Source organism: Canis lupus, chromosome 5 (genome assembly GCF_011100685.1).
Source record: "Canis lupus familiaris isolate Mischka breed German Shepherd chromosome 5, alternate assembly UU_Cfam_GSD_1.0, whole genome shotgun sequence".
In the NCBI taxonomy this organism is placed as follows: domain Eukaryota; kingdom Metazoa; phylum Chordata; class Mammalia; order Carnivora; family Canidae; genus Canis; species Canis lupus.
The window spans coordinates 56,433,105-56,454,697 of NC_049226.1; the positions used below are offsets into that span (position 1 = coordinate 56,433,105).

Below are 21,593 nucleotides of genomic sequence, written 5' to 3' on the forward strand. Positions count from 1 at the left end.
TGCCTGCCTGAGAAAATTTAAGCCAGCTGTAGAAATTAACAAGAAACCTTACTAAAAAAAAAAAAAAAAAAAAAAAAAAAAAAGAAACCTTACTAAAATTGCAGTCAGGTGTCTAGAAGGGGGGGGGGGTCTCTGGCATCCTACTACTAGACATCAATCACAGGCAGAATGGTCAGAGGCGGCATCAGGAGAGGAAGGACACTGTATCTCCATTTTTTTTTTTTAGATTTTATTTATTTATTTATGAGACTCAGAGAGGGGGGGTGCAGAGGGAAAAGCAGGCTCCATGCAGGGAGCCCAATGCGGGTCTCCATCTGGGGTCTCCAGGGTCACCCCTGGGCCGAAGGCAGGCTCTCAACCGCTAAGCCACCCAGGGATTCCCCGGGCACTGTACCTCCTTCAAGCAACTTAGTAGGTCAGCGGCTCAGCCAATGAGAATCCATCATCACTGAGAACTCTTGCTTTTCTCCAATGGGTCTGAGCTGCAAAACAAATCTTCCCAACTTTCTCCATAAAAGATGTTTCTCTCCCCTGGTGGACTAGCCTACGGTTGTTTACTGCGGCTTGTTTGTCCCAAATTGCAATTCTCTGCTATTCTTAAACCTATTTTTGCTGGTAAAATAACTTTTTTTTTTTAAGATTATTTATTTATTTATTCATGAGAGACATACAGAGAGAGGCAGAGACACAGGCAGAGGAAGAAGCAGGCTCCATGCAGGAAGCCCGATGTGGGACTCGATTCCGAGACTCCAGGATCACGCCCTGGGCCAAAGGCAGGTGCTCAACCGCTGAGTCATTCCAGGTGTCCCTATACCTGTTATTTTTAAAGTCAACACTGCCAAAAGAATTTACTGCTTGCTGCAGCCAGCACCTGCAGACCACACCCCCCACCCTGTCCTTAGTTTCTGTGGGAGCCTGAGGTTGGACAGGCCTTGGCTTGCTGACCCCGGGCGGGTTTCACGTGGCCTAATACTTTTCCCGATTTTTGTAATCTCACTTCTCTGTCTTCTAGAGCCCGGGTCACTCACCTCCATGCTGTCTCCTCCTCCCCTTAGAGCTCTCAGTCACCTCCGCACAGACGGAAGCCGAGGTCAGCTCGCACCGGACATTTCCCCTTCGCAGCAGGACATTGCTGAGTGAAACGTGTTCTCGCTACTTTAGCCTCCCCCCTTATCTATGACCGTGGTCACTATCATTACCCCCGCTTTGGTGATTAAAACACTGCTGCCACCCCGGTCCCAGGCCGCAAGGTCGCCTAGCCCGGGCTCCAAGCGTCCCTGTGCGCGCTCGGCCGGGAGGTGGCGCAGTTGCGAAACCCTGGGGCCCAGCCGCGAGCTTTCCGCGGGACAGGAGGGACGGCGGGGGGCCCCTGGCACCTGCCCAGCCTGCGCCCCGATGCTGCGCGCCCTGACCAACGCCCGGCGCCTTGCACGGCCCTGGAAGGCCCTGCGGGCGCGCAGCTGCGCCTCCCACGGGCCGGCTGGGCCCCCCGAGATCCAAGTGCGCGCCCTGGCGGGCGCCGACCACGGTAAGCGCGCTGTCGCGGGGAGCGCCCCGGAGGCGGCCGCCCGGGTCCGAGCCGCGCTGCCGGCGCCGCGGCGGGGGTGGGAGTCACGGCCCGCGCGCTCACCAGGCGCCGGAGGACGGGTCGTTGAAGGGAAGGCGGGGCCGCTCGCTGCGCTGGGGGACTCGATCCCTTCCCAGGCCGGGCTCCAGGCGCGGAGGTGGGTGGCCGCCCTACCAGCCGCGCCGACCCCAAGTGAGCGGGAACCCAAGTGGACGCCAGGCCCTGCCGTCGCCCGGGGCCGGGGAGGAGGGGAGGGGGCGTCGCTCGGGGCTGCGACTCGGCACCGGCACCGCCAGCACCACCGCTTCCACCCCAGGAACTGCACGGGGCCCGGCGTCCCTCCTGGCCCGGAGTCCCGGCTGGGTTCCGGGTCCAGGCGCAGGAGCCCGCGGCGCTGGCCAGGCCGGCCCAGCAGCGCCCAGCAGCGCCCAGCAGCGCGGCGAGGACAACCTAGCGGCGGCCGCAGCAGCCGCGCGACTCCCCGCGCGCTGGCCCTGCCCTCGGGCCGACGCCGCGAGCTTCGGAATCCACAAAGTTCACGCTGCTCCCCGGTGGTGTGGTTTGCACCCTAAGGCCGAGAAAGAATTCTTGTTACTGATTAAGTTTTGGGACATAAGTGTCCGCTGCCCACCACCAAGAAGGAACTCTTGAGACGTCTTTGGTGCAAAGTGGTGGTTTTCTTAAAACACAGGGACAGGACCCCTGGGTCCTGGGAAGAGCTGCCGCCCCGGCCTGTGAGGGGTGGCTGATTATATATATATTTTTTAACCTTTTTTTTTTTTTATTTCTTTTTATTGGAGTTCAAGTTGCCAACATACAGCATAACACCCAGTGCTCATCCCATCAAGGTGGCTGATTATATACCTGGGAGTTGGGAGGGGTTTGAGGATAGCTGTACTCTTAAGGAATTTTGGAAGCAAGGTTTCCAGTACCTTGAGGGAGCTAATTGTTGGGAAAAGGTCACTTATTACCATCTGATAAAACCTGAGTCATGAGACCCTTTATTTATTTATTTATTTATTTATTTATTTATTTATTTATTTATTTATTTTTATTTATTTTTTTTCTTCATGAGACCCTTTATATGTGTATCCGTGGGCCATGTGCTTGGGGGATGATGGTCAACATGTGTCTGGGGGGGTTAGAGATAAAGGAAATTTCTATTTTTTTAAAGATTTTATTTATTTATTCATGAGAGACACACAGAAAGAGACAGAGACACAGGCAGAGGGAGAAGCAGGCTCCATGCAGGGAGCCTGACGTGGGACTTGATTCCGGGACTCCAGGATCACACCCTGGGCCAAAGGCAGGCGCTAAACCGCTGAGCCACCCAGGGATCCCCTAAAGGAAATTTCTAAAGGAATTTATATAAAAAACATATAAGTTAAAGTAGGGTTACAGGCCCCTGGGGGTCGGGCTAAGATTGCCTTTTGCCTTTAGCAAAGTATGAACAGTATGAACATTGAGGCCCTGGAGTCTGTAGAGGAGTGTCCCTTTGCCTGTTTCAAGGACTTGTCAGTGTGCTGCCCCAGGCTCACGCCTTGTCCTCAGCTAGCCCTGGCATCAATACTAACTCGGTGCCAAAAGGTGGTTTTATTATAAAGCACAGGGACAGGACCCATGGACAGAAAGAGCTGCTCTGCGGTTATGAGGAGTGATATCTAAGATTTTCTAGCCTTTGGAGGGGCAGATAACGTTAGGGCTCCCGGACATTGAGTCTATAGGTTTCTGGAGAGGGCTTATTTTTTTCCTGTAAATCATTGAGACAGTTGCAAACTGATGAAGACTTAAGTCTTGCAGGACTTGCTTTTCCCTTTCCTTTGTTCTAGGGCAGCTGCGAGTGCCCCAGGGATGTCACACAGATTCCACCTGTGGGGGTGGGAAGTTGCAAGGTGTCAGCTTGTGCTTTGCCCTCAGCATGCCTTCTCCTCCCAAATTGATCGGCAGAGAACATTCTCTCTCTCTCTCTCTCTCTCTCTCTCTCTTTTAAGGTTTTATTTATTTATTCATGAGAGACACAGAGAGAGAGGCAGGCTCCATGCAGGAAGCCTGATATGGTACTCATCCCGGGGCTGTTGGATCATGCCCTGAGCCAAAGGCAGATACTCAACCGCTGAGCCACCCAGGCGTCCCACATTTTTTAATGCACCCATTGTGTTGTGTTGTTTTCCCCCTGGTGAGAGGGGACTTCAAAGTAGGTTCAATGGCTACTCATGCCTTCAAAATACTTCATGGCTACTCATGCCTTCAAAATACTTCAAAGTAGGTTCAATGGTTACTCATGCCTCAGTCCAATGCATGTTACCATTAGGGTGAAGCCGTTTTCTTAGCTAAACCCCTCTCCCTATGTTTGATGTAACATAGTTTGTGTTTTAATTTACACACTTTTAGTGTACATAGATGGTATTGTACTACACATCTCGTATTTCTTCCTTCCTTCCCGGGTTGATACGAAGTTTTGGAGAGCTACTTTGCCATATAAGTCTGGTTCCTTGCTCTCTGCTGTTGTATACTGTTCCCTACTATGCATCCCCCACGCGAACAGGAGGGGCTTTCTCCAGCCACTTGGGATTCCTGTGTCTTTCTCTCATGCTTAGTTCATTGCCAAACTCAACAGCACTTGCCTTGAGATTGTTATAATTATTCTCCCTACTTTACAGACTAAGGAACTGCATAGGTTAAACTGTTTGAACCAGGTCTGATTTCAAAACCTGTGTTCTCAACTATTAAGCAATCACTGACTCAAAACACAGATTGTACTTCAATTAAAAAAAAAAACACACACAAATTAGGGCTTACTTCCAAATAACAGAATGTTTTATCCAGAAAAAACAAAGGTCAGCAAGTTAGGACTCTGCCCTTGCCAGAGAGCATATAGAAGGCAGGATAAAGTCACTGAGGAAACAAACTACAGAGAAAAGGTGGAGGAGGCAAGAGGAAGAGACTCACAAAGGAGAACACCCCTCCACCCCAAAGTGACCATTTAGGGTCATTTGATGTTCATGTTAGAAGCCACAGGTTCTGGGCACCTGGGTGGCTCAGTGGTTGAGCATCTGCCTTCAGCTCAGGTGGTAATTCTGGGGTCCTTGGATCAAGTCCCCCATCGGGCTCCCGGCAGGGAGCCTGAACTCTGCCTATGTCTCTGCCTGTGTCTCTCATGAATAAACAAATAAAATCTTAAAAAAAAAAAAAAAGCCACAGATTCTGCTTCCACTTGAGCTGATGGCACCCCAGCATTGTCACATTTTACCTGTTATCCTCGAAAACCACAACCTCACCTTTCCATCTTACCTCTTCTAGCCAGGGACTCATTTTAAACTGTCCCACCTATGTTTTGCTCATTTGGGTTCTCTTTCCTCTCTGCCTGTATAAGTCCTTCTGGAATTATACACCCCTCCCCCTCCTGTCATCCCTTTACTTTCCCCATATCTGGATGTGTCTGCTTCATAGGTTGTTAGCTCTTTGAAAGTGAGGATTGCTAGCTGGGTCCGGCTGTTAACTTAGGCACAATCTCTAGTTTTCTGGGCCTCAATTTCCCCTTCTGTATCATAAGAGGTTGTAAAACCAGTTGGTCTCTAATAGCTTACAGTGCTTTCTTTTTAAAAAAAAAAAATTTTATTTGGGAGAGACTGAGAGAAAGCATGACTAAGGGGAGGAATAGAGGATATCAGAGGGCAGAGGAAGAGGGAGAGGGGAAGGAAGCCAAGTAGGTTCCCCGCTGAGCAGGGAGCTCAATGTGGGAGCTGGATCCCAGGACTCTGAGATCATGAACTGAGCCAAAACCAAGAATCATACGCTTAAGTGACTGAACTACCCAGGTGCCCCTTACAGTGCTTTCTATGGACTCCATTGGGGAACAGAATTTTCTGTCCCCTTCAAAGTCTTTCTAGCTGGACTAAGAATCAAACTAACATGAGATGGATTAACGGGATAAAATCAAATTTAATTTTGTATGTATAGGGAATTCACATAGATATGGAAATTCCCCAAACAGGCAAAATTATATATATATATATATATATATATATATATATATATATATATATATGTCATTCTGGGCTAAGGAGAAGAGACTAGAGGCTTGGGACTTCAAAGGGAAGGAATATAATTCACAGGAAGATGAAAAGGAGTAAATATTTGGTAAACAAATGTTTGCTGGGCCACCAGAAACAATGGGACATATAGGACTTTGATCAAACAGGCCATGTGACACCTGGATGGCACAGTACTTAAGCATCTAAGTGTTGGTTTCTACTCAGGTTATGATCTCAGGGTTGAGAGGTTGGGCTCAACATTCAGCCAGGAGTTTGCTTAAGACTTTCTCTCACTCTCCCCCTGACCCTCCCCCCTACTCTGTCTCTCAAATAAATAAATCTTAAACAACAACAACAACAACAACAACAACAACAACAACAAAAATAAACCAAACAGGCCTTGCTAGGTTCCTCTCAGTCTTGCCATACCTAGTTCATAGTACAATGTAGTTATCTATGGTGATAGCGCTCTTCCTGGATCAGATTGTCTATCCAAATTCCTTTTAAGTGTTTGTGTGGGGAGGTAAAGAGCTTTTCCTGAGTCTGCTGAGTTTGGTTGCTTTTTAACTCAAATAGTCTTCATGCCAGTCTTGGGGCAGCCTGTCCTTGGCCCCTACAACTCCCACCTGCATTACCTAGCCTGTAATCTAGGCCATCCAGATAGAAGTGACCCAAGGTCAGCTGCTAAAGAAATTATCAGCCAGTAGCATGGTGGGTTTGGAAGAGTGGAGACAGTGTGGTACAGACCTATCCCTACTGCAGACATCCAGCAAGGGTAGTATTCTCATAATCAGGGCTCAACTAAAAATTTAGGGACTATGGCTGAGTCTTCACCATTTCTGCAGGATCTGACATGTGGTAATACAAAATAAATGAAAGCCAAAGACACCCTGTCTGGCTCCTCCCAGCTCCCAGCTTGGAGTTCATTCCATCTATTGAATCGTATAATTTTCTCTAGCATCTGTGCCTTTTTCCTGCTCACTATACCCATAAACTCTGGCTAAGCACTTATGGCCATTATCTCTCTCCCTCTCTCTCTCTCTCTCTCTCTTTTTTTTTTTTTTTAGATTTTATTTTTAAGTACTCTCTACACCCAAAGTGGGGTTTGAACTTACAATCCCAAGATCAAGAGTTTCGTGCTCTACCAACTAAGCCAACCAGGTGTCCCAAGACATTATCTCTTTTAATCTTCAGAAAAATCTTTTTGTTATATCTATTTATAGATCAGAACATTGAAGGTCAGAAGGGTAAAGCAACTTGCCCAAGGCCAGTAGAGCTAGTATTTGTCCAAGCTGTGACTCGAGCCAAGCACCCTATTTGTATCCTTGAGAAGGAGATAAAGATGGAGAGGGATACAGATGAAATACAGTAGACAGTCAATCAGAACAAAAGGGGACAGAACAGGAAAGTGAAGAGGAGAGAGTAAAGTTTCTATCAATCTCAGGACAACATGACTGTGTTGGTTTTCTATTGCCACATAACAAATTACCACACACTTTATTGCTTAAAATAATACATGTTTATTATCTTGTAGCTTCTGTAGGTCAGAAGTCCAAGCCCATTTTAGCTGGGTTCTCTGTTTCAGGATTTTACTAAGCTGCAATCCAGGAGTTGGTGAGGAATGTGGTCTCATCATAGGCTTGCCTGGGGAGAGATCTATTCCTAAGCTCCTGTTGCTAGAACTCACCATGTGTGGTCGTAGGTCTGAAGTCCTGTTTTCTTCCTCCTGGCCTGGGGGGCCATTCTTCACTCCTCGGAGCTGCGTATAGCTCCTTGCCACATGACCCTCTCTGTAGGCCCACTAGTTTGTCTAGTGTGCCCTAGCAAGACAGTCTTATATATATTACAACCTAATCACAGAACTAACATCTCATTACCTCTGCCGTATAACTGAACCTTCATCTTGGAAGCGACATTTTATGACCTTAGCTGTATTCTGTTGGTTAGAAGCAATTCATAGGCTCTGTCCAAACTCCAGGGAAGGAGATTACTGAGGATATGAAGATTGGGCCCATTCTAGAGTCTGCCACAAAGACCTTGGACCTCTAGACTCTGATGTGGCTTTTCTGTATCTACCAGAGTTTCCTTTCCCCAGAGTTGCAGTATTTTCTTTCCTGGAGCACTAGAGCTGAAGACCTTGGGGACATCTGAGTTCTGTGGGACCTCCAGGCCTGCTGGGCTCGAAGAACTTTTTGAAGGTTTCTGGGGAGGCTAAGGAAGCCGACCTAGTCTGAATGTTAGTTTTCTGTCCTGAACCACGGTTCTCTAACTCCTGGCTAGAAACTCTGTTCCTTGAGAGCCCCAAAACTTTCATTGTCTTTTCTCCATGTCTGTGCTATCTTAATAAATACTGCTTGTTCCACTGACAAGGCTAAGAATCCTGGGATAAAATAGTAAGAGACCTTTGAAGGCTAAAGGACTGGTAAACACAGGAGGGAAAACAGCCAAGAAGGTGTAAGAGTATTTGAGCCCTTGCCTGGAGTTGGTCTCTCTTCCCTACAATTGACCCAGATTGTGGGTGAGTTGAGGCTAGAGTGGAAAGCAATGGCCAGATTAGGGAAGGGAGGCATCCTTTGGGTGGTATTAAGGAATTTGACCTAATTTTGGTGAAAAGGGAAAGGGAGGGACTTGGTTGGATTTGGGTTAGAAAGAGGATTCTGACCCAAATAAGGGAATGCATGGGGAGGGGGGAGGAGCAAGACCAAAGGCAAGAGGGCCAGTTAGAGGAATGAACCCAGACCAGGTTACTGGCTGCAAGGAGGGATATGAGCTGAGAGATCTGAGATCTACTTAAGAAGTTGAATTGGTTGACGAGACTGAGTAAATTTCATGGGTGAGGAAGAGAGAGCAAAAGGACACACTTCTGGGTTGATAGATTATTTGCTCACAAAGGGTACAGGAGAAAGACTGATCCATGGGCTTTACAAGCCCTTCCACTTCTTTGGTGAGGCAGAAAGAACGAGGGTTTATTCTCTCCACTTTATAGTCAAAGAAACTAAAGCTTGGACGTGTGTGACGTGCCCCAAGTCACGCTGCTCATGAAGGGTAGTAGAGGTTGCCCAAAATCCAGGCTGCTGCCTCCAGATCCCAGCCCAGGAGTGAGCAGACCAGCTGGCTCACCCAAGGCTGCCCTGTCACCTGCAGGAATCGCTGAGATTCTGATGAATAGACCAAGTGCCTGCAATGCCCTGGGGAACGTCTTGGTCAACCAGGTGAGAAAGGGCAGGTGCCAGGGTGGGGGGGTGGCTGGGCTGGGGCTGGGCTGGGAGGTGTCTGACAAGGTCTCCTCTGCAGCTGCTGGAAGCTCTGGCCCAGCTGCGGGAGGACCAGCAAGTGCGTGTTCTGCTATTCAGAAGTGGAGTGAAGGGTGTGTTCTGTGCAGGTGGGTTTCCTCCCCGGCCCCAAGCCCAGGGCTCAGCAGGGTTCCCACCAGTCTATAGGGGGTAGGGGCTTAGATCAGCTTTAGCATAGGACTTATTATTCCCATTTCACAGAAGTGAGGTCAAATACTCAGAGGTAAAATTTCTTGCCTGGTGTTAGACAGCTAGTAAGAAGTAGAACAGAATTTGATTTTTAACCTGGCCCCTCTGACCCCCAAATCCATATTCTTTCTGCTACACCATGCTCTGTTCTGACCCTTCATTGAGGAATTGAGGAAACGGAGTCCAGTGACATTCACAAGCTCTGTGGCCAAGATGGGACTCTGTGCCCCTTTGCCCACCCACAAGAGCTAAGTCCCTGTCACCATAGCCCTCCACCGCCCCCGGAGGATTTGGTCCTCAAAACAGGACAAGCACCATGAGCTTCTGTGTCAAAGACAAGAAACATCCCATCCCCACCACAAGAAGTAAGTGAGTGAGAGATGCGCTGGGCTAAGCTAAGAACGCAACTCTGGTGTGACTGGGGGAGGGACAGCAATGGGCAGTGGGGAAGTCGGAAGAGGCCATGGACGTCTAGGATAGGAAGAGTATGATTTTCAGGGACTTTCAAGGGGATGTGGCTGAGTCCCTAGGTCTGAGCAGTAGGGATCCCAGTGCCCAGTTTGGGGTCTTGCCTAGCAGGACCAGTCTGCCTGACCCAGCTGCCCTGGATGAGGCCCTCACTCCACCCTGGCTTCTTCCTTTGGCTCTGTCTGGCATCCTCTTTCAAGGTTGCCTTTAGCCCCACTATCCCAGCTACGCACAGGGGAGTGGGGGTGACTGCTGTAGGTCTGGGTCTGTCCCTGACTTGCTCTGGAATTCTGGGATAGCCCTTACTCCTCTCTGGGCCTCAGTTTCTCCATCTTTCGTTGAGGGGTTGGAACTACTCAAAGACTTGCAAGGACTCTCAGCTCTGACTTCCTAGTCTCAGACTTGAAGAGAATATATTCACCACCACCCCCTCTTGTGTCAGCCCTCTGCCATCTGGCCTTAGATGACTCCACCGTGGTCACTTCTCTCACCAAGGTCCTTGCCCACCTACCTCCGTGCCACTCTATCCTGCCCTTGCTTCTCAGTTCTCATCTTACCTGACTCTTGTCTCAGCTTCCTTGGACTACACTGACCCCTCCTGTTAAAAAATAATATGTCACCTATTTCTCTTTTTATTTTTTTAAGTCACCTATTTCTCAATAAAACTGGAAAGAAATGATACATTTTAAAAGTTATTTTATACATTTAAAACTGTGGTAAATATATACATCACACAGAGTTTACATTTTAACCATTTTTAAGTATAAAATTAAGTGCCAGTACATTCACAAGGCTGTGCAACTATCACCACTGTCCAGTTCCAGAAATTTTTCATCATCCTAAACAAATTGTATACCCATTAAGCAATCCCTCCTCATCCCTCCTCCCGCCACCAGCCCCTGATAATCTCTGTTGTACTTTCTCGCTCTGAGTTTGCCTGTGCTAGGTACCTCATACAAGTGCAATCGTGCATTTGTCCTTTTGTGTCCGGCTCCTTTTACTTAGCATAATGTCCTCAAGGCTCATCCATAATGTAGCATGGCACAACTTCATTCCTTTTTATGGCTGAATCATATTCCATTATATATACACCTCATTTTGTTTATCTCTCTTGATGGGCACTGGGTCATCTGTGCCTTTTGACTATTGTGAATAATGCTGCTATGAACACCAGCATGTAAGTCTCTTTAATTCTTTTAGCAGTGGATTGCTGGATCATATAGTAATTCAATGTATAACTTTTTGAGGACCCACCAAAGTGTTTTCCATAGTAGCTGCATCATTTCACATTCCTACCAGCAGTGTCCCAGAGTTCTCCACATCCATGCCAGCCCTTGTTTTCTGCTTCTGTTGTTTGTAATAACCAACCTAAATGGTGTGAAGTTAGTTTCTCATTATGGATTTGATTGGCATTTCCCTGATGATTGATGTTGTTGAGCATCGTTTCTTGTGCTTATTGGCCATCTGTATATATCTCCTTTGCAGAAATGTCTATTCAAGTCCCTTGTCCTTTGTGATTTTTTTAAAGATTTTATTTATTCATGAGGGACACAAAGAGAGAGGCAGAGACATAGGCAGAGGGAGAAGCAGGTTCCCCATGAGGAGCCTGATGCAGGACTCGATTCCAGGACCCCGGGATCAAGATCTGAGCCAAAGGCAGATGCTCAACCACCGAGCCACCCAGGTGCCCCGTGACTTTTGTTGGGTTCTAGGAGTTCTTTATGTATCCTAGATATTACTACCTTATCAGACATGTGATTTGCTAGTATTTTCTTCCATTCTGTGGATTGCCTTTTCACTCTCGATAGTGTCCTTTGATGCACAGAAGTTTTTTTAAGTCTGATGATGTTCACCTTGTCTTTTTGTTGATCTTGCACCTGTTCTTTTGACCCACTCCCAATCCCTTTCCTCCTTGGCTTCCTTGACCATGTTTTCTTGATGTTTTTGCCTTCCTCTCTGGCTGCTTCTCTTCAAGTCTCCTTTGCTGGATCCTTCAACAGCCTGGGATTCAGTAATGGGTTATTTCTCAAAGGCTGTCACAAACCCCTCACCATCTGCAGGTGCAGACCTGAAGGAGCGAGAACAGATGAGTGAGGCAGAAGTGGGGATCTTTGTCCAGCGGCTCCGAGGCCTGATGAATGAGATTGGTGAGGGTCTTGGAGTGGGTTGGAGGAGGGCATTCAGGGGCCCTGCTGATCCCAGCCCTACCTCACCTGCCATTCTCTCCTATAAAGAAAGGACAGTTTCTGTTGTAAGCTCTGTTGGAAAGACAGATGACTCTCCCAGGGGGAATGGGCACAAGGAATTCGACAAGGAGACAGGTGATCAGGAGACTCAGAGGGCATTTCTCCCAGAGGGAGCTCTGGCCCTCAGTCTTTGTGTCCTGCTAGTTCTGATCCCTCACCCCTCTACCCTCAGGGTTCAAGTCCAGCTACTCCATAGGAGTCAGATTTCACCAAGCATGCTTCCAAAAGGCTTTGACAATTTCCCTCCTCATCCACTTGAACTTTTTACTCATCCTTAAAGGATGAGTAAACTTTTTACTCATCCTTCCCAGGAAGCGTTCCCTGACCTATTCTCTAAGCTTTTTCAGAGCACTTATCACCTCGGGTCATCATTGCCTGTTGATAGCTCTGCCTTCCCCATGTCTATTCCTAACATCCAGCGTGGGGCTTGACACACAGAACTTAGAGGAAGAGCAGGAAGGCTGGTCCAGGAGGCCAGCAGGAAAGTGGGCCTGAGTGGGGATCATCTAGCCCATCTTCCCACTCCAGTACCCCAGCTGATTCCCCAGCTTTTCCCCAATAGGAAAACCGTCTTCTACAGTAACCTGGCTGGTTCCAAACCTAGAGCCAGTGAGGTCCTCTGTCCCAACGAGCGGGCCATCCCCTCCCCAGCCTTGAGTCCTGCCAGGACCTCGCAGGCTAAGTCTTTCTTCATCTCTACAGCAGCCTTTCCTGCGCCCACTATTGCAGCTATGGATGGGTTTGCCTTGGGTGGCGGCCTGGAACTTGCCTTGGCCTGTGACCTCCGAGTAGCAGGTACTGGGCAGAAAGAAAGGTGGGATGAGGGTGAGAAGTGTAAGTAAAACAGAGTAGAGTGGGGACTCTGCAAGGTTAGCCACTACTCTGGGTTTTCCAAACCAGCCACAAAACTAAAGGGATACAGAGAGAATTTGGGCATAAGCTGTTCGCCTCCTGGCCCAGCCACAACTGTAGTACTGTCACCTCAGAACCAGCCTCCCTCACCTCAGGAATGTTTCTACCAACTCCAGAGCAACTTGCTAGAGGACAAAAAAGAGAACAGAGAGGGGAGACTGAGGACAAAGATCAGTTGTTGAAGTTTCCAGTTCTGTTTGTCATGTTTTGCACAAAGAGAGTTACAGTGGCAGTTTGTCACCAGCCCAGCTACTCACAAACATGCCTGAGCAGGAACACTGCCCTCTAGTTTAATGGCACCACCACCAAGGTTTGCATTACTTGTTCAGAGCAGTTGAGTTTTGAAGAGTGGAGGGAGGAGATAAAGATAATTGATCTCCTTTAGCCTTACTGACTTGATGGTTAGCTGTGCCCTTCTTGGAGGCAGTTAGAAAAAGTCCAAGTGCTATCTGGTGCTACTCTCTTCTCTCCCCTTCACAGCTTTCTCCTGCCACTCCAGGTAGAACATTTAGAAATGTGTACCTCTGGGCATAGAGGTAGCTTGTTTCTACATGATGCGTATGTATCAAAGAGAAGGCATCATAATAGGTCAAGCTACAACTGTGCTTCTCATGAGCCCCATGTTTAGGTCAACTAACTTGCAGGGTTTTGGTAGATGGCAGAGTGTGAATACAAAACCCTTTATAAGTAAGAGTAATGGCCATTCACTGCTGTCATACTGTATGGTTCAGATGTCTATGAGGGAATTCAGGAGAAGTCTGTGGGGCGGGACACTCCAGGAAAGCTTCATAGAGGAAATAGAACTTGGAAGGAGATGTGAACTGGAACATAGGGAAATTTCAGACTGATGGAAGCTGGGAGGTATAACTGTGGTAGGAGCAGGAGTCATTGATGCTCGAGGTCAGGCCAGAGCTAAGGGTCCATGAGACAGAGAATCCATTAACACACAAATAGACATTGGGCAACTTCTAAGGACTCCTTCCTCGTTACAAGCACTATTACCTCACTTGATCCTTAGAAGCTCTCTGATGAAGGCAGAAGAGGGATAACTATATTTCTTTTCATCTATGAATGAGGCTCAGAAAGGGTGAGATGAGCCTGGATGCATACCTCCACCCCTGAAAGAAGCAGGGTGAGGGCCTGAGCCTCCTGACTTCCACACTAGGGCTCTTCCCAGGGCAGAGTCTTGAGAGGTCTGCTGTGACCAGCTCACGAGGGAAGTGGTTGGCTGGAGGGGTGAGCAAAGCTTAGAGGCAGGTGTCTCTTCCCTCTGGGGAATGGCATTGCAGGATAGTGGGGTGCTTCACTTTGTTCTGTTTAAGCAGCTTCCTCAGCTGTCATGGGGCTGATCGAGACCACCCGAGGGCTCCTCCCAGGAGCAGGTAACTATACCCACAGTACCCATCCTTCTCTACTTAGTCCCACTCTATCCAGGTTACTTCCCTGCTTTCCTCTTTTGCTTTGTGCTCTGCCTTTCCATCCTAACTCAGGATCTGCTCCTCTGAGAAGTCTCAGTTTACTCCCAAACTGGGCTTCTCTGGGCTCCCACTTCCCAAATGGATTTACTACCCCTGCTTCATCCTGGCAGGAGGGACTCAAAGGCTGCCTCGATGCATAGGGGTGGCCCTGGCAAAGGAGCTCATCTTCACAGGCCGAAGACTGAATGGTGCACAAGCCCAAGCCCTGGGGCTGGTGAACCACACTGTTTCGCAAAATGAGGACGGCAATGCTGCCTACCATCGGGCACGCGAACTGGCCCAGGAGATCCTGCCCCAGGTGTGGTTGCAGCCCAGCACAGGAGGGAGGTCCTGTGCCATGGGACAGGTGGGGGGGAGCACACCTGTGGGGAGGCTGGGGGTATTGTCCCATGGGGCCACATAAGATCCACTTATCCAGACTTCTATTAAAAATTTAGTTTTTCAAAAACACGACTGACTCAGTAAAGCACACAACTCTTGATATCAGGGTTGAGAGTTAAGTTCACACTAGTGTAGAGATTACTTAAAAATAAATTTAGTTTTGGGCAGCCCGGGTGGTTCAGTGGTTTGGCGCTGCCTTCGGCCGAGGGCCTGATCCTGGGGTCCCAGGATCGAGTCCCGCATCGGGCTCCCTGCGTGGAGCCTGCTTCTCCCTCTGCCTCTCTCTCTCTGTCTCTCATGAATAAATAAATAAAATCTTTAAAATAAATATATTTAGTTTCTCAGTTACACTTCCCCATTTCAGATGCTAATAGCGACATGTACCTACTGCCAACATTGGATAATATGGCAATAAAATGTCCCCAAAACTAAAAAAAGAAGATTCTAAAGCAGATAAAGAACTTATCTTTCCAAGCATACAACATGGTGGAGAATTTCCTGAAATACATCATGTAAGACATGTGCTAGGACCCAGCCTAGGTGTAATCCTACCAGATGCCAAGTCCAGAGCCTTCAGCAGGACAGGCCAGGATGTGGCTGATGTGGTCTCCAAGGACCTGAGAGCCTCTCACTACTCTAAGAGGACCGAGAGGAAGGTCTCAAGTTTCCATATGAAAGCAGCTTGAAATGGAGCTAGGTTTTATAATTTTTTTTTTACTTTTTAAAATATTTTATTTATTTATTCATGAGAGACACAGTGAGAGAGAGGCAGAGACACAGGCAGAGGGAGAAGCAGGCTCCATGCAGGGAGCCTGATGTGGGACTCGATCTAGGGTCTCCAGGATCACGCCCTGGGCCGAAGGCAGTGCCAAACCGCTGAGCCATCTGGGCTGCCCTAGGTTTTATAATTTATAATAAATACTGACTTAGCCCATATGGAGCACTTTCTATCCATCAGAAACAATCCTAGGTACTTTACAAGTTTCTCAGTTACTAGTACAATCCAGTTGAGTTGATTATCCCTATTGTATTTGTGATATCACAAACCCAGAAAGATAAATAACTTGCTCAATAAAGATCATAAAAAGTGATTGCAATACCAGAAAGAAAGATAATACTGGTATTTGGGGTTTTATTTTGCATAATACAAAATACAATATAAAAACTGGTATTCTAAAGAGTGCAGAACATATATAAAATTTTTGAAACTCAAACCAAATATCAAATGCATTTCCAACACAAAAATTGACAAAGGTTACAAAACAAAGATTTTGTTTATAAAAATGTTAACTATATATTATTTTAATATTAACAGAGGCATTTGAATTAATCACAAAAATAAGTATTTTATTTCAGAAAAAATCTTGTCTCCCTTAAATTTAAATAATCCTATAAATTTTAAAAATAGTTGAGTATAGTCTAAAAGAAAGCATTTGTTTGGTGTTTTTCTTTTCTTTCTTTTCTCTTCATCACATACAAATAGAATCTTATGCTGTTACCTAGACCATTTTAATGCTGCCAGGTTTCTATTACACCTGAGCAAAAAGTCTCTGAACCAACACAAAACTCTGACTCAAGGTAGTGTGTAGCTGACTGCACTTCCACAAGGGGTGCTATCTAGCAAAGACCTGTCAACTGTAGGGTTTCTTTTTGCATAAACTGAATGCAAGAGGATTCAGATTTCAGATTTTTGAATATACTGAAACAATGGTCAATGGTATTCTATGAATATAATTACTAGTATATCAGTACTTAAGAGTAGCTTTATATACCAATACACCATCTGACCAAAACCTAGTTCTACATTCACTAATCCCAATCTTGGATTTCTAGCTAAATTATGAGGTACCGAGAATGAGAGGTTTCTGGATGGGGCAAGTGCTGGGGATGGTATGGTAAATGGCTGGGCTCTAGTGGATAAGCCGCCAAGACTAGGGAGTCATATGATATATATAAGCCACACATTCAGGAAAAAAAATGTGTTTTCAACACATACACATACATCTATATAGTTTTTACTTTTCTTTGGTGAGAAATCAGTTTATTAGGGTAGTTACCTAAATAATAATGCATATTCATGACAAACAAAACAAATAGAACAGAATAAGGGCATAAGGTAAAAATCAAAAGTAGGTAACCTTGTCTACGTAAGGCTATTCCAGTTAAAAGTGAAAAGTCCCACATCCTGATTAACTCAGTCACTAGCAAACCAAGAGAGGTGATCACCAAAACAGTTCTCAAGTCCCCAGTCCCTCTCCCCAGAGACCATGCCTGGTTGTTTTTTATTTTTATTTTTTGAGATCACCAATATTAACAACTTACACAATCTTCCTGAAATTTTCATTATATTATGCACATATACCCACATATCTAAATAACTCTGAATTCCTTTTGATGGTTTGGGGGACAGGAAAAACACTTTTAGAGGGTAATCCAGTTCTAAGAGACATTTTAAAAACATGGAATTAAAATATGCACAGTAAAGAAATTTAACAGTATGGAAAAGTATAAAACAAAAAGTGAGGTTCTCCATTCTCCTGACCCTTCTCCCCAAAGGCATGTTATGTCAACATCTACACAAATGACATAATGATATACATATTAATATGCACTTTATTTTTTTTTCACCCAGTATTTTGGAAGACTTCCCACTTCAGCACAAACTTAGAGCTCATTCTTTTAAATAACTCGGTACAGATACGCCATCATTACTTAACCAATACTCTAATAATGAACATTTATGTTGCTTTTTGCTACTATAAATAGCTAGAGTGCATAACTCAACATCTTCATGTATTTCTAGAGGTATATCTGTAAGGTAAATTCCTACATGGAATCGCAACATCAGAGTATGTTCATCCATCTAAGAACATTTGCCAGTTCTTGCCAAGTTGCCTTCAGAAGCACTGTACCAATTTACTCTATCAATAATGTATGCAAATACCTATTTTCTGAATCAGCAATAGTGGGCATTACTAGCATTTTACTATCTACCTATTTATTGGGATGGATTAAATGACAAGAACCGCATACTGTCAGAATTGAGAGGGACAGGGATCAGTCAGGCTTTCTTCATTATAGAAAAGAATATCAATTGAGTAGTAGGTACTAGCACTAAGGAAATGTAACAGTGAGTACAGTAGCTGGAACTTGATCCAGACCAGTCTCCCTGTCCATGAGTCTTCCCTTACCATGAAGCTGTGTCCCTCTCTTTATTCCAAACCCCCTTCCTCCACCCCTTCCTCCACCAACTATCAGCACTAATCCCCTCAACCAAGTCTTTTTTATTTTCCCTAGGCACCCATTGCTGTGCGGCTGGGCAAAGTAGCCATTGACAGAGGAATGGAGGTGAGCAGGTTCTGGGTCAGAACTTAGGTCCACTCAAGTCAGTGAGGTGGGTGGGAGACAGTGCTTTTACGCCAATGCAGATTGAAAGCACAGCTGGAAAGAATTCAGAACTGGACTCTTCTAACAGACATTGAGTCTGACCTCTCTGTGCCTTAGTTTACCCATCCATGAAATGTAAAGTTAGATCAGGTGACATTCTGAATTACATTTTATCTTCATCTCTCTTCCTTAGAGAGAAGGTAATTGAGGTTCAGAAAGAATAAATGACTTGTCTAGGCTCACAAAGCAAGTGAATAATAAGAATGCAGCTCTGTGTGTCTCCCAGTCCATATTCTGGGTTTGTGCTGGTGGTAAAGTGGCCAAAGGATAGGGCTCAAGGTGGTGCCTTGGTTGCAGCTAATCCAACCTAAGACATCAATTTCCTCATCAACCTATCTATTACATACTGAATCTAGACCTGAGCTGATAACTGGTACACAGAGAGAAGTAAAATATGGTTACTATCCCCAAGGTGGGAGAGAGGACAGATACAGACACAATCACTGATACAAGATTAAAGATACCAAGCAGGGAGGGGGAAAAAAAGATACCAAGCAGGGGTGCCTGGCTAGCTCAGTCACTAGAGCATGCAACTCTTAATTTGGGGTTACGAGTTTAAGCCCCACGTTAGGTATAGAGATTGTTTAAAGAAAAAAAAGGGGGGTATGAAGCAGACATCCTGGAGGGGTGAGAGCTATGCTGTCGATGTGGCTAGTGGCTACTACTAATGGGTAGTGCTGGGTTAGATAATGATTTGTAGAGTTGGGCCTTGGGAAGGTTGAGGGTTTCAGAAAAAGAAAAGTATGAACAAGAGCACAGAGCTGTATAACTAAGCAATCTGACTGAGTGGGAGTGAGGGGTGAGTGAAGACTGCACAGCACAGAGATAGAGGCACAGGCTCTGGTGCTAGCCTGCCTGGGTTCAAAGACTTGCTCTGTGTCCCAGTTTTAGGGAAACTAAGGATTACCATGGACTAAGGTCCATGTTGTGACCTTTACTATCTCTGCCTTTCTTAGCTATAACCCTTGCTGTAAAAAGTAAATGAATTTGAACACACATGGTACTTCTCTTACAATAGTGCTTATAAGTGACAGTAAACACTGGACAGTAGAGGCTGGAAAGTTACCAGAGGCTCAGCCATAAAATCTGAGGACCTTATTCCTCAGGGCAATGGAAAGCCTGAATGAAGTTCACTTACCAGGAGTGACAGGAGGCATGGAGAGGCAGCCAGATGGGAAGAAAGGAACACTGGCTATAAGATAGCCTCAGCTCTCCAGGCCAAGTGTGATCCTATCTACTGTTCTCAAAGCTCCCCCCCACCTTTGTCTAGTATTGTTTTATCACCATTAGAATGGTGTTCCCTCTCCAGATAGGAAATTCCTTATGCTAATCATCTCTGTATGGACTTGTATATAGTAAGCCTCAGTAATATCTTGCTGGAGTAATCTATGGAACAGTAGGGAATGATCTAGGCAGTAGGGTGGGCTGGCACCCAGTACAGATGGAGGTGGCTAATCAGGCTGATCCAGGCACCACTTCTTTCTCACAGGTGGACATTGCATCAGGGATGGCCATTGAAGGGATATGCTATGCCCAGGTATGTATATGACTGCTGCCAGTCTACACACACTTGCAAGCAAGGCCAGGCCAGAGGTGGGGAGCCTTGTGTAATACATGACCAATTTGGTAGGTTCCTCCCAACCCGAAGAGTTAGACTCTGGACCACTCTCCCTCTCCCAATTAGCTTGGGGTGGTCTTAAGGAAACCATACTGCTTCTCTCTGGGAGGGTTTCCAGCCATCTAATAGTGGTACATCCTGTCCCACTTGGTACACACAGAATCACAGAGCACACAGGTAGGTACTTGACAAAGAACTGCTTCTACTATCTCTGTACAAGTGGCTGCTATAGAGGCCAGGCTGGAGCTGGGATGTCAAGGCCTTGGTTATAGCTGCAGGTTCTGTGTGTTCAATGGGCGGTGGGGGGATGAGGATAGTGTTGATCTGGGGCTGACTTATGTAGCCCTGGACTCCTAGTTGAGTCAAAAATACTAATTTCCAGGTTAACAAATATTCATAATACTCCTAAACAAGGAGTCCTGGGCCTTGGAAAACCTAGTGTGAACTACACACCAGGACTCAAAGCCAGATTTCTTATTGCAAAACTTAATTGTTTTTCTCAACTAAGCAGCTGCATTATCAGATTGCTGCAGATTATCAGCTCTCTGGAGGCATATAAGCAGTGTGCTAAGAGGCTAATGTGATAGGCAGATGCTAGAGAGGTGGCCTCTTCCTCAGGAGACCAGGAAGCCACTGAGGCCCATACGTTTGCCTAGTCCATCACCAGAGTCCAGAGATAATGGAAAGATTTGGATTCTGACCTTGTCGTGGAGTGAACAAGCTTGAGCAAGTCTTTACTGACCTCTGGCCTTGCAGCTATCCCCCAAATTAATACTCTTGTGTTGTTGTTTCAGAATATCCCTACCCAGGACCGGCTAGAGGGCATGGCAGCCTTCAGGGAGAAGCGGCCCCCCAGATTTGTTGGCAAGTGATTCCCATTTAATATAAGTATGGGAGATGCCTGCGTTCCAGTGCAGGATCCAGAAGGAAAATTTGTGGGGTGACTGGTCTCATCGTTTCACCTAAGCTTTAGTTTCCTCATAAGGACAAGGACAGATATAAAACCATTGGCATGGTGTTTGATACTAAGGTACATGCCATCTACAGCTACCTTCATAATTCCTCATCCTGGCTAGATAATCACTAGGGTCAAGTTGGCTTTGGAGAATGTCTCTCCCTGCTCGAATGGTAAACTACGGATTAAAACAGACCACTCTGGGCCTTTGTATTGTTGGCTCTCAGGCTTGATCTTTGCCTCTTAGTTATCTGGTGCTCACCAGAGATGGCAAAATGTTGTTAAGAACCCTCCAGTTTCTTCCTCTGTACAATAAATACAGAAAGCCTGGCAGTGGTTGACTAGGCATCTGGAATCACACTGCAGATCCCAACTCTCTGCCAGAGAGTTCCTCTCTGTGTGCCTCAGCTTTCTCATCTGCAAAATGAAACTGTTGTATTAAAAGAAAAAAAAAGCCTATGCCTCATGTTCAATAAGTGAGTTATTTTTAATGTACAGTGTTCTTCTGAGAACCAAATGGAATTATCACTGTGGAAATCTTTTGTGAAGTATATAGGATGGCAGGCAATCTTTGATGGCTGTGGCACATAACCTTCAGGAGCACTGAGAAGGGAGCAGTTAAGTCTGAGGGAGAGAATAGAGGGTCAGGAAATGGGCAGGTAACACTGGAGTGAAGCCTGAAGGTTCAGTCAGCATTTATGCAAGGAGAGGAAGGCTGAGGGGAACAGCAAGAGTGAAGGTGAGTAAGAGGATGACACACTTATAAATAATGGGGGCTGATAAACACATATGCACACTAGCTAGCCTTCCTCCTATACCAACGTAGGAAAAGAGAAGGCTGCATCTTAAGCTGTGGCCTTATGATTATTCTTTAATTCATTTGAGTTTCCCAAGCCTAGGCTTGGCCTAGAGACACTAAGACAAGGGCACTGATATATACCAGTAACATTGTTGATTTGCTGCTAAATGCAGGTGTGCCCAAGGCTATGCTCCTTTCCTGGAAAG

The 21,593-nt window shown here is 46.2% G+C and overlaps 2 protein-coding genes across 9 annotated transcripts in view; one reads left to right on the top strand and one right to left on the bottom strand.

Annotated features, from left to right (window-relative positions):
* Positions 1-1,317: 1,317 nt before the first annotated feature.
* On the top strand, positions 1,318-21,047 carry ECHDC2 (enoyl-CoA hydratase domain containing 2). 8 transcript variants are annotated; one of them, XM_038537517.1, is made up of 10 exons: positions 1,321-1,528; positions 8,746-8,813; positions 8,896-8,983; positions 11,612-11,698; positions 12,503-12,592; positions 14,032-14,091; positions 14,298-14,485; positions 17,866-17,916; positions 19,505-19,552; positions 20,428-21,047. In XM_038537517.1, the coding sequence occupies exons 1-10, from the start codon at positions 1,396-1,398 to the stop codon at positions 20,503-20,505; spliced, it is 891 nt and encodes a 296-aa protein (XP_038393445.1). In that variant the 5' UTR covers positions 1,321-1,395; the 3' UTR covers positions 20,506-21,047. The 8 variants fall into 8 exon arrangements, with proteins under 8 accessions (XP_038393448.1, XP_038393445.1, XP_038393447.1 ...); XM_038537518.1 differs by having other exon boundaries at positions 1,324-1,528; positions 14,035-14,091; XM_038537515.1 differs by having other exon boundaries at positions 1,325-1,528; positions 12,500-12,592.
* Positions 11,157-21,593, bottom strand: part of ZYG11A (zyg-11 family member A, cell cycle regulator) — an 85,502-nt gene continuing 75,065 nt past the window's right edge. Inside the window, exon 15 of the mRNA XM_038537513.1 lies at positions 11,157-11,777. Within this exon, the coding sequence (XP_038393441.1) occupies positions 11,761-11,777 (17 nt within the window). The 3' untranslated portion in view covers positions 11,157-11,760. The remainder of the gene's footprint in view (positions 11,778-21,593) is intronic.

Excerpts from the sequence above, each read along its gene's own strand:
- ECHDC2 (XM_038537515.1), top strand. The coding sequence starts at position 1,396 with ATGCTGCGCGCCCTGACCAACGCCCGGCGCCTTGCACGGCCCTGGAAG. Across the intron at positions 14,092-14,297 it reads AGGGCTCCTCCCAGGAGCAG|GAGGGACTCAAAGGCTGCCT; the intron begins GTAACTATACCC and ends TCATCCTGGCAG. Across the intron at positions 14,486-17,865 it reads CCCAGGAGATCCTGCCCCAG|GCACCCATTGCTGTGCGGCT; the intron begins GTGTGGTTGCAG and ends TATTTTCCCTAG.